Below are 12,246 nucleotides of genomic sequence, written 5' to 3' on the forward strand. Positions count from 1 at the left end.
GGAAACCCATTGAATGGTGAAATAAAGAGGTCAGAGAACAAACCCTGATACTGTTGAAGAAAAACCATAGCACCGTGAGAAGGACTTTGAAATCAGAAAAGACCAAAATTTTGGCAATTTCATTTAATGTCCTAGGGATAATTTGTTTGTTTTGATTTTATTTTCATTAAATGTTATGTGTGTGTGTGCATGTGTGTGTGTGTATGTGTTAAAGTATTACCAACATTCAATAAAAATGAATTAATGTATATGACATATATGGCCAGTATGTTGTCATGATATTTATTCATATTTAAATATATACATGTATGTGTGTGTGTGTGTGTATATATATATATTCATATATTTTTTCAAATCCAGGCAGGAAAGTGGAGCTCATGCTAGGTGAGCTTTATTTTCCTATTGAAAATAAACTCTATTTTTCTGTTGAAAAACAGAGGGATTTAATATAGAGAATGGATTAAACAGTTGCAGGAAGGTAACAGGGAAAAAACTGCTACCACCCTAGGGCTATAAAGACAGAAGAAGCTGGTATTTTACAAAATTAGGAGGTGGCACCAGCGGAAAGTAAAATTAAGAAGGAGACGAGACCACTGCTGTGGACATCCCCTAAGACAGAGAAGGGAAGAAATACCCTGGCTTCTCCTCCCCGCCAACCCTTCCCCACCCTACCAGTGTCTGTCACTGGTAAATCTCACAGTAGCCTGTTGGCAAGTGAGCCTGGGATATATGGTTCACTGGAGTCAGCTCTTTGGGAGACAGAGCAGAACAGAGGAGAAGGGGATGGGAATTGATCAGAACGATGTTTCTTTGGAGAGAAAGGAGGCTGAGAAGCAACATTTTTTTGATAGACTAAAATATGTACCAAAAGACTTCATGAAATCTGCTTATTTGTACGTTTCATAACGAGGTGGGTAAAATCTTGTCTTTCTCTGTTAACAGGACCATAGAATAGATGATATCAGTTATTTTCAACTCTGTGATTTTAGTATACCATAAAAATACTTCAGTTGTGCTCAAATGCACTTTGCTGCAGTGGTTTTTATGTGAAATATTCACAAAATGAATCCACAGAGTCTAGACTGTCTTACTGAAAATATCTGTAGCATATATGGATTTATAATTTAACATTTTGCCTCATAAGAAGCTTCAAAATTAATTTTGTGAGTATAAAATTATTTTTTAACCTATAATATGCTTTCTGTAGAGGAAATAAAAGGTTTATAAAATTTAATATTCAACAGTAATTTTCTTTGTGGAAGAGTTATGATTGTATCTAAAATATGTAATAGATCTATTCAGTATTTCTACCTATTTCTCTAACTTATATTAAGGTAATTAAAATGTACTCCTAAGTTAGTTTCTTAAAGGTATTATTTCTTTTGTATAAAGTCCAGACTTAAATATTGATGGATATGTAGTACTTAAAAATCTGTATATTTTAATTATTTTTATAATTGCCTTGTTTTTAAATCCCAATTTGCTTCACATTTAGGGACAGAAAAATTAAATTTAGTAATTACTTTTCAGGAAAAAAATATATCACTCATGAAGAACATCAACTTTGCTTCTTGACATGAATCTGAGCTTGAATTAAACATGTCAGAAGGTTCACATTTCCATTTAAAAGTTGAATTTTTTTTCATTGCAGACGTTTGGAACAGAACACAATCAAAGTCATCCCTCCTGGAGCTTTCTCACCATATAAAAAGCTTAGACGAATGTGAGTGAACAATATTCTACAATGTATGTAATTTTAAAAATTATACAGGTCATGAGACCATTGCAAAGAAACTTAAGTACGAGTATATAAGTGTTTGACAGCTTAAATATTAAGTGATGTGACTATCTGATTACTAGCTCTGTAATAATGTTTTAATCTTGATATCTAAACTATGTAATTTTTAAAGGTCTGTAATTTAGAATATTGATTCATACAAATGTGAATGTTTATGGTCAATATATTTTGCATATGAACATATGTTCAGGTGTTCTATTGTCAAAAATAAGACATGGCATCTTATATGGGAAAGTAGACAATGGTTATTTTTAAAAGTATGATTTCTTTTTTAAATTTCTGATCCTTCAGATGTTAAATGTTGCACATTTTGTACGTCTTGATAAGTACAAAACCAACATTTAAAAGCCATACATAGCTTTTTCCGCAGTAAATCTCACTGACATTCGATTGAATGTAACCTAACCCTATTTCTAATCTTAGCGACCTGAGCAATAATCAGATCTCTGAACTTGCACCAGATGCTTTCCAAGGACTACGCTCTCTGAATTCACTGTAAGTATTCACTGTGTCACTGAAGGAAAACGGAAGCCACAGCAAAGAGTGGCTACCTTTTTAAAGTTGTGGTTTAAAAAATACTCTTAGGTTTTTATTATGAATAATGAATTATTAATAATGTTAATTATTATTACTCACTTCTGGATCCCATTATTTTTATGGAGGACTGCTACCCATCACTAAAATTAGCCAATTTTTAGGGGTGTATATTTTATAGTTTGATCATTTTGCTGTTAGGAGAGCAAGAGTTAGATCCCCTTTTTGACCATTTTTTTTTTTTATTTCTAAAAGAAAAAAAATATTTAGTTTGGAAAGCATATAGCTAGTATCTGGGGACAATATTGGTCTCCTTTGAAATGCTAGGCAAAGTCTTGCTGAGAACACTTGAAGAGGACCACTGAGAGGAAACCTCCACTCTTTTTCATCACCTTAATACTTTCCTAAAAGAATAAGCTTTTAATCTCTCAAAGAACAAATATTTTAAAATATGACAGCTTTTTAACGTCAAGAGAACCTTCAGAAAGATAGCTATGTAAATTAAAGAAGTTTAAAAATAAATGTATAGAGGCTGTTATTAATATTACTTCACACTTACAAAAAATCTTCAAAAGTCCACCAAGTAACCTTTAGATCAGATTTTGTGAAAAATCTTCAAAAGTTCACCAAGTAACCTTTAGATCAGATTTAAAAATTCAAAAGTGGAAGTCGGCGCGTTTTTATTTTTTAAGAGCTGATACTCAGAGAAGGGTTCTTATTGATGTCAATTCCTGGCGAAATCTTTCAGATTTCAGAGGTCGGGGGTAGCCAATGAGAATGCCAAGATACACATGTGCGAGACCCAGATAAACCCCTGGAGTTGGTGGAACAACTTGCTGGCACTCTTTCCAAGGGGAGAACTAGATCGGAGTGCTCATCTGGGCACATGAGTGTTCAGGTTGCTATGTTAGTCTGTTAAAAAAAAAAAAAAAACAACTACAGCTTTCTTTTTAAAAAGAAAAATGGAAAACTGTTACTTAAGTGGCAGTATCTGCTTGGGTTCACTTTTGCTTGTTTTTGTCTTAGAGAGTTTTGACTAGAAGAAGCACAAGATTAGGGGAACAATTGTTGGCAGAAAATATAGAGTGTAGTCATGTATTGCTCTCAGGGTGTACTGTCAGGTTCTAAAATAACTAGGTTCAATGTAAAACTCAGATCACCCAGTCAGATTGTCCATAAAGTACTGTTAGCACCATTCTGAACAGTAATACTATCCAGAGTAAACATTGACAACTTCCCCGTCATACAGAAGGACAAAAGGCAAATCAGCATGTCAGTTCCTGATTCTCCACGACTTTGATCCTCAAAGATAACCATTAAATGTCAAGAAGAAGAGAAATCAGTGGGAAATTCTTATTTATGTCGGCTGGCTTGCAGAGTTTGATATTAAGCTCTTGCCTTAATAATGTTAATTGATACTTCTGTGGTTGTGAGAATTAAAAGAAAATATTTAAAGATATTTCAAAGTAAATTATAAATAGAATAGCTTATTATAATTTACTTCTCTCAATAAATTACATTATGTTTGTTGATAAACAGGGTTCCTGTAATTAATGGTTATAAATTATGTAATCTAATAAACAATAAAATAGTGTGTTGTCACTCCTTTTGCTATGTGCTAACACATGTAAAATAACATGCTTGCTACATTGAAATCTAAGGCCTTACGATGAGCGCACTCACACACACAGTTGTTTTAGAAGGCCGTGGAAAAGCTTTATCTTTACTTATGGATAAAGTAAACTGCAGTTAAGTCAGGGAGTTAAGTCACTGGGTTTTTCCAGTTCAAAATGTAGCAACGTGTGGAAGATTACAAACTGTTTGCCGAAAGTGGAATACCTGCATAATACTGCAAAACAGATAAACTGGAGAAGAATCAAATAACTTGAGTTATTTTAGAGAAAGCCCATGTGTTATAACACGTATCATTTTCCTGGTCATGTTCACAGTTTGAATTCACTTTCCAAAGATTAAGTTATTTTCCCCTCCATAAAATATACAACTACACATATTTGCAATAGCTCTTTTCTTCATTGAACCACAGTTAATATGTTCAAAAGAAATGTATTGGGCCCGATTATGTACTAGGCCCTAGTAGAGTGTCTAGAGATGCAGAGTGACCAGAACACAAAAATTCCTGCCTCATGGAGGAGACCAGTGATAAACTGGCAAATGTATAGTATACATAAAATTTACCTATATTTATAGTATTACGTCTATCTGTAGATGAAAATGCTATGAATAAAAGACAGAACAAGGGATAAGGAATGCTGTGGTTGGGGGGAAGCTAAGACCTTAAATAGGATGATCAACAAAGACCTAAAGATTTGAGCTATGGGAGTGAACTGTGTAGATAGTGCAGATATATAGAGGAAAGGCATTCAAGACAGAGGCAACGCTTAAATACTAAGGACCTTTAGCAGGAGTATGCTAGATGTTTCAAGAATTAGCAAAAAATATCACTGCTACTGGAGAGTAGTGGGTGCTTGAAACTGAAATAATGAAGAGAATGCAGTTGTAACTACAGGTCTGGGACACTGTAATTAGGGTGGGGGAGGAAAGCCAGTGAAAGCTAGATTTCCAGAAGAGAATTCTGCTGGAGATCATGATAGTGACCAGGAGTTAAAATCTTCCAGAAGGGAACAGAATACTTGGGAGTATGTAGTTTATTACAAAAACCATGCAAGTACAAGGCAACACCTCTTTTTATTTAAATAAAAATTTTGCTTACAAGTTTTGCTTACACCTGATATTTTAATACCATGCCTTTCTAGAACTGTACTCAAGAATATAGCCAGATTAATATAATCACTACATTTGCTAAATAAATAAAACTGTTTAAAGGTGATATGATGCCAAGCACCTCTACTGCATTCTACTTAAAAAATAAAAACTTCAGCCAGGCGTGGTGACTCACGCCTGTAATTCCAGCACTTTGGGAGGCCTAGGCAGACAGATCACTTGAAGTCAGGAGTTCAAGACCAGCCTGGCCAACATGGTGAAACCCCGTCTCTACTGAAAATACAAAACTTAGCCAGACATGGTGGTGCATGCCTGTAATCCCAGCTACTTGGGAAGCTGAGGCACAAGAATCTCTTGAACCCAGGAGGCAGAGGTTGTAGTGAGCCAAGATTGCACCACTGCACTCCAGCCTGGGTGACAAAGTGAGTCTCTGTCTCAAAAAAAAAATAAATAAAAATTTCAAGTTATTTAATCACCAAATTTCATCTCTTACAGACAAGTGGACTTGATTTACCTGATGTTTTTTAAGGCCTCTCCTACTAAGAAATCCTATACTTTTTTTATTAACATTATCATTTATTTTTATTATGTATTATATAAAATTATAATGTTATATTAATATATTGTTACATAGTATAATATGCAATATATTAACAAAACAAAAACCAAACATCATGTCGTTTTATCTTCAGGGAATTTAAAATTTCTTTCGATGTGACATCAACAAGATTTCTATAATATTTAGTAATAATTTCTTAAGAATTCAGCATACTAGTGTTTTTAGCATTGTCTGTAAACAATTTTTGTTGTTTTCTGTTTATTACTTGGAAACTTCCTTCTATAGTAACAAAACGTTTTAAGTGTAGTATCAATGTAGCATACTGCTAAGCATATCACCTTTAGGACACTAGGTGGCTATGTTGAAATCCTGGCTGTAGTACTTACTAGTTAGAGGCTGAGCTAGTTACTAAATTCCCTGGGTATTTGTTCTTACATCTCTAAAATGAGGATAAAGTTAATTCCCTGCTGGCTTTGTTATAGAGTAAACATCAAGAGATAATAAGTATGGCCGTAGCAAATTCATCTCTTGATACAAAGCAATTTGTATGTTTCTGGATCTCAATTATCCCAGAGAATCTTTCTTTATGCCCAAGATCCTCGATATATGATTTTTCACTTTTCCCATTTTTTTCATTAGCCCTTCGTAAATTATTTTAATTCACTTACTCTAATTTCCTTATTTCCTTAACTAGTTCCCAAATTCCACAGGGGTCTACAGTGGAAGACTTTAACACTGTACTTACCTTTCTGGCAACCTTTTCCTAAACTGCTGTTAACTCTCCTGCCCAGTATCTTGCATTTTACTACAGGTTTTCAATGAAAATTAAAAGGTAGCACCTCTGTTTTGTGCTCTGCTGTATCTTTACTGTACTCTTCTAAAAATCACTTAGAGTTATAATTTTCAAATGTATACATTTAAAAAAAAATTTATAAGTATAATTTCCTTGACTTTTTTTGAATAATAAAGTCTCTGCCCGTGACACCTTTTTCATGATAGTCATCTTATAGGTTCCTATTTTGGACATTTTTTTCTCTTCAGTAGGAGTTGTCTTCTGCCAGCTTTCTTTTTTGAGACGGAGTCTCGCACTGTCACCCAGTCTGGAGTGCAATGGCGCGATCTCGGCTCACTGCAACCTCTGCCTCCCAGGTTCAACCGATTCTCCTGCCTCAGCCTCCCGAGTAGCTGGGATTACAGGCGCCTGCCACCACACTCGGCTAATTTTTTGTATTTTTAGTAGAGACGGGGTTTCACTATGTTGGCCAGGCTGGTCTTGAACTCCTGACCTGGTGATCCGGCCGTCTTGGCCTCCCAAAGTGCTGGGACTACAGGCGTGATCCACTGCACCTGGCCTCTGCCAGCTTTCAGCAAGAGCACGAGAGCTCAAACACTGGTCACCAGCTATTGCTGCCTCTTACTGTCCTAATGCTGAAACTCACAAGGGCTAAACTGTATTTAACATTCTTGGCCTTCCTTATAGCAGCAGGTACAAGAGCTGCCTTAAAATTTCCCTATTATTCCAAAAAACTAGCAAAAAAACCTCTATCAGAGTATTTGTATGTTGTACACATATAATAGTGCATATGTATATACTGTCTGTGTGGTATGCTGAACATAAGTCAGGTATAAGAAACTGTAGAGAAGATACTCAATTAGTCATTCCTGGTATTTGGATGATATTATCCACATCCCTCATGTATTGATTTTCGTTTCAGCTGATTCCACTTTTGCCTTTGTTTCTTTTAAAAATTTCTTTGCCTCCAACAGTGTAAGACAAATTCTCACTGGCCTTCTCTTAGTTTATATCTTTATGTGATGATATTTCTTTCTCTCATTTTTATAGATTTTGGCCCTATTTCCTGGGCTGTCATCCAACTTCTCTATCCTTGTCTTTGGATTTTTTATATTTTAACTTATTTTCCTTGCTGTCATTTTGATCTCATTGCTGTGTAAAATACTGTACCCAGCCCTAGTGCTGCTAAACTTTTTGGAGAAATGTCATTCCCATTACACTGAGTATTTCTTTATTATTTTATGGTTGATACTCCATATAGCAATAATTCCTGTACAGATAGATTTCCTGCATCCTAGTGTATTTTCCTCCTTTTTTTTTTTTTTGCCATTTACCCACTTTGTCTCATTAACAATAGCATCTGTTACTTTTTAACATGGTCTTAAAGAAAGCAGTGACTTATTGGAAAAAATAATTCCACAATATAAATACGATGCATCTCCTAGCTTGTTCTCCTTTCATGCTATTTGGGCCAACCTTCAAAGCAAAAGTCTCAAGTGAACAACCTACTAAATTGTCCACCCCTTGATACTCATGCAGATCCTCCACAATTTATATACATCTTTGTTCCTTTCTAAATTGCAGTGGATTCACAGTATCAGACTCTTAGACTATTCAAAATTACTCTTTTGGATTGCCCTTTGAAGCCATACTTTCTTTATCTCAGTCATATCAGTGCCTGAGACATGGGCAGATGATGGGCATTGAAAAATGACAGATTCAATTGAATTGAGCACCAAACTTAGAATCTGGCAAAGTTACTGGCACATAGTAAGTGCACAATCTCTATTGTCGAATGAATGAATTGAAAGATACTGAATTGAATATCCCAAACTGGTGCCATCTTAATCTACTCATTTGTGTTTCCTAATGCCCTCTCTTCTCTTAATCTTGACCTAAAAATATATATTTATTCATGCTTTACCTTTTCTAATTCTCTTCCTAGCTTGTTCTGCACAATATAGAATCCTCTCTTTTTGTTCTTTGATTTTTAAAATGGTTTCTTCTCTAATTGATTTACTTTTCTAAAGAAATCTACGTTTTCTGCAAACAAAATTGTATGTTCTATTTTATAGTTATATCATGGAATCTAAAGAGACAAATGGAATATCTCTTTACACTATAATAGCACCCAGCTTTATTTATTCCTTTGAGGATTTTCTTCACATTTTATAATATACCTTACCTCTCTCTGACATCTCGAAAGAGGAACAGCTTTTCCCTCACGTATTCATCTCTCTTGTATTGTTATTTTCTTCCTTTTCAAAAAGAGATTATATACTGCTGCCAAACATATCAGTTATTTAGATTCTCATTTCAGCTTTTTCTTTATATGTTATGGCAGCCATTTGTTTATTTCCCAAAAGAATATCTCTCTGATCTTTGAAAATAATATATGCTTATTTTAGAGATATATTAAAATACACAAAAATATGTAGACGTAAATTCAAATCACCTCTGGATGGCAAATCATCTGCCATCTAAATATGTTTCCCTTTTATTTTGTGCATATATATATATATATGTATTTTTTCTTTTTGAGACGGAGTCTTGCTCTGTCACCCAGGCAGGAGTGCAGTGGCACTATCTTGGCTCGCTGCAAGCTCTGCCTCCCGGGTTCACGCCATTCTCCTGCCTCAGCTTCCCAAATAGCTGGGACTACAGGTGCCCGTCACCACGCCCAGCTAATTTTTTGTATTTTTAGTAGAGGCGGAGTTTCACCGTGTTAGCCAGGATGGTCTCGATCTCCTGACCTCATGATCCACCCACCTTGGCCTCCCAAAGTGCTGGGATTATAGGTGTGAGCCACTGCGCCCGGCCTATATGTATATATTTTTAAATCAAAACTAACATAATACGTTAACGTGCTTCTTTTTTACTAATGTTGTATCATGAGGACTTTTATGTCATTATGTACCCTTCTATACTTGATTCTACACTTAGCACTCTTTGTCATATATAGAGTGCTCTCATTACATATGAACTGTGTATGTGTGTGAGTAGAAAAACAACTTAAAAGGAAACATTTCTATGAAACGGCAACGCAAGCGGAAATGGTATATACATATATAAAATGTTCTTTATTTTTCTGTTTTCCAAATGTTCTACAGTAGGTATATATCTGGTCTGTAATCAGGCAAAAGACATTTGCAAATGAAGTTTGTTTGCTCAGCTGTAACTTTTATGATGTATGTATTGATTGCCTACCAGCTTCCTGTATGCCTGAGTAAATATGTATTAGATGAATTTGTTATGCAGGTTTGATGTCTAATTTTTTCATTTAAAACATTTTTTTCAGTGTCCTCTATGGAAATAAAATCACAGAACTCCCCAAAAGTTTATTTGAAGGACTGTTTTCCTTACAGCTCCTGTAAGTATTTGACTGTTTTGGATCTCTCGAGCCTAATAATATATATTAGCCAGTTTGTTGTCTCATATTTTTATGGAGGCTTTGGAAAAATTTGACTCAAAATGATACCAGTTTAACAAAATAGAAAACAGTAGTCTAGTCAAGCAAACATTCGTGATTATTTACCTGAAGAAACAACTTTTTGGAATAGTCCTCAAACCATTTTATCTACACTATCACGAATGTATGCATTCTGGCTGCTCTATCATTTAAAGCTTCTACAATCCCTGTCTTTGTGAAACATCTCTGTTTTAATGTAACCAGTAGTTGGAACCGAGAAAAATATGGTGATCACTTTGGGAAGCCGAGGCGGGTGGATCACGAGGTCAGGAGATCCAGACCATCCTGGCTAACACGGTGAAACCCTATCTCTACTAAAAAACAAAAAATTAGCCGGGTGTGGTGGTGGGTTCCTATAGTCCCAGCTACTCAGGAGGCTGAGGTAGGAGAATGGCGTGAACCAGGGAGGTGGAGCTTGCAATGAGCCGAGATCGTGCCACTGCACTCCAGCCTGGGCGACAAAGCGAGACTCTGTCGCAAAAAAAAAAAAAAAAAAAAAAAAAAAGGTTTGGTGATATACTCAGCAACCTTTGTCCAAAGAATCTGCAGGAGCCACAGTGCTGCAATAACCTCCTCAAACACAGATAGTGTGCGGTGAGCAGTAACACACAATAATCCTCAGACTAAACCTTTAGAGAGAGAATTACCTGTAAATCAAAGACCACTCTGATTAGACAATAGATACTACTCATTTGTCTCAAAAGAAGTATTTACTATATATATTTGCAAAAAGCGGATTTAACACCATGTGTTTTAATGCATGCCCATATGAAAAGTAAAGTTGGAAAAAAATGCAAATATTAAAACTTGGTGGTTAATCATCAAATTCTATTCGTATCATCAGAGGACCTCATTTGGGGCATACACTGGCCTATATGCTTTAGATACAAAGATAATTGTGTTTTGATTTTTTTCTTAGTAAATCTGCCTTAAAATCCTTATGTATACAATGTTATTTTCCTTCTGGAGTGTATTTATTTCTTGGCATTTATTTGGTAATGACTTATTCCTAATCCCACAATCTTCATATATGTGTGTGTGTGTGTGTGTGTGTGTGTGTGTATTCCTGAATTGATAAGCTTATGTTCTTAAGTACATCCTATTATCCATGTCTTAAACTTTTTCACCATTATGCAGAAATGTATTTTACATTACACCTCATTGCATGCACACACACACACACACACACACACAAATGAAACAAAATGTTAATGAAACAATAATGAACCTTATTATGTGTAGTGCTCTCCTTTCTGTTCACCCCCGCCCCATTTCTCCCTCAGTGGTACATAACCCAGTAAATTTATTTTACAATAGACCAATGAGTCATGAGAAATACTGATTTTGTAACTTAATGACTTTATTTGGGTTTCAAATTTTTCTAAGCTTTGCATTTCTGTTATTAAATATTGCTACTGATTTGATAAAAGTATGCTATTCACAGTCTAGATGTCTATACACATTGTAGATAGAGCTTGATGCTGTAACCAAGTATTGCCTACTTGTGACTCACCTCTCTGCCATTCTTCCACATTCCCCTAGAATTACTCTCCATGCCAGTTATTCACAATCACTCTTACTATCAATGCCCTATCTACTACCAATACATAAAGTGTCACCTTCTGTTTCTTTCCATGCACACTTATTGGTGGTTGATGTAACACACATGCTAATAAAATATGGAGATCTATATAGATAAACCTTACTTCTAAAGCCATCTTTATAAAGTTTCATTTCTACACTAAGGCTCATTCTTAAGCCTGCCAGAGGGAAAGAATGGCATGATTATCTCTTTACAGCTAGCTGAGAACTTGGTAAAGTTAAGTGGGTTGGTTTTGGTTGGTCAGATATTAGAGAGAAGAGGCAGGGAAATAAAAGAAACAAAACAGATTTTTGTTTAATATTTATTTACTATTCCTTGGGCCACACTGAGTTAAAGTGAGTACAAACTGCATAGATGCAAGATGATGCAAAACAACATCTTTCAGTTTCCTCAGGCTCCACACAATTCCATTGTCCTTGTTTGCTCTCTAACTGCTTCATTCAGTTAGATTATTAATTAAAGAACAGGTCAGCATTCCTTGAGTTGTGGCCCAGGGAGGAGAGATATGGGGTTAATTAGCCCCTATCACCCACCATTTCTTGAAGGCTTTTAAGAAGGTATTACCTGTACCAGAGGGAAGATGAAAGCTTCAGCTCCTGATGGGGAATCAAAGAGCACAGCCAGTTGAGTCACCGTGAGAAAGTCATCACTTCGCATGTTGCTGATGTAGCACCTTTAAAAAAAAAATCAAGTAAAATGGAAATACCCCATGTTAACGTAGAGATTGTTTTATTGTCAAAGGAGAAAA

At 35.4% G+C, this 12,246-nt stretch overlaps 1 protein-coding gene across 5 annotated transcripts in view; it reads left to right on the forward strand.

The window, feature by feature from the left end:
- Positions 1–12,246, forward strand: part of SLIT2 (slit guidance ligand 2) — a 372,325-nt gene that overhangs the window by 257,881 nt on the left and 102,198 nt on the right. For all 5 annotated transcript variants that reach the window (XM_055246085.2, XM_055246088.2, XM_055246087.2 and 2 more), the window contains 3 exons: positions 1,652–1,723; positions 2,222–2,293; positions 9,725–9,796. In XM_055246085.2, the coding sequence (XP_055102060.1) occupies positions 1,652–1,723; positions 2,222–2,293; positions 9,725–9,796 (216 nt within the window). The remainder of the gene's footprint in view (positions 1–1,651; positions 1,724–2,221; positions 2,294–9,724; positions 9,797–12,246) is intronic.

This window comes from Symphalangus syndactylus, chromosome 16, assembly GCF_028878055.3.
Source record: "Symphalangus syndactylus isolate Jambi chromosome 16, NHGRI_mSymSyn1-v2.1_pri, whole genome shotgun sequence".
NCBI lineage: Eukaryota > Metazoa > Chordata > Mammalia > Primates > Hylobatidae > Symphalangus > Symphalangus syndactylus.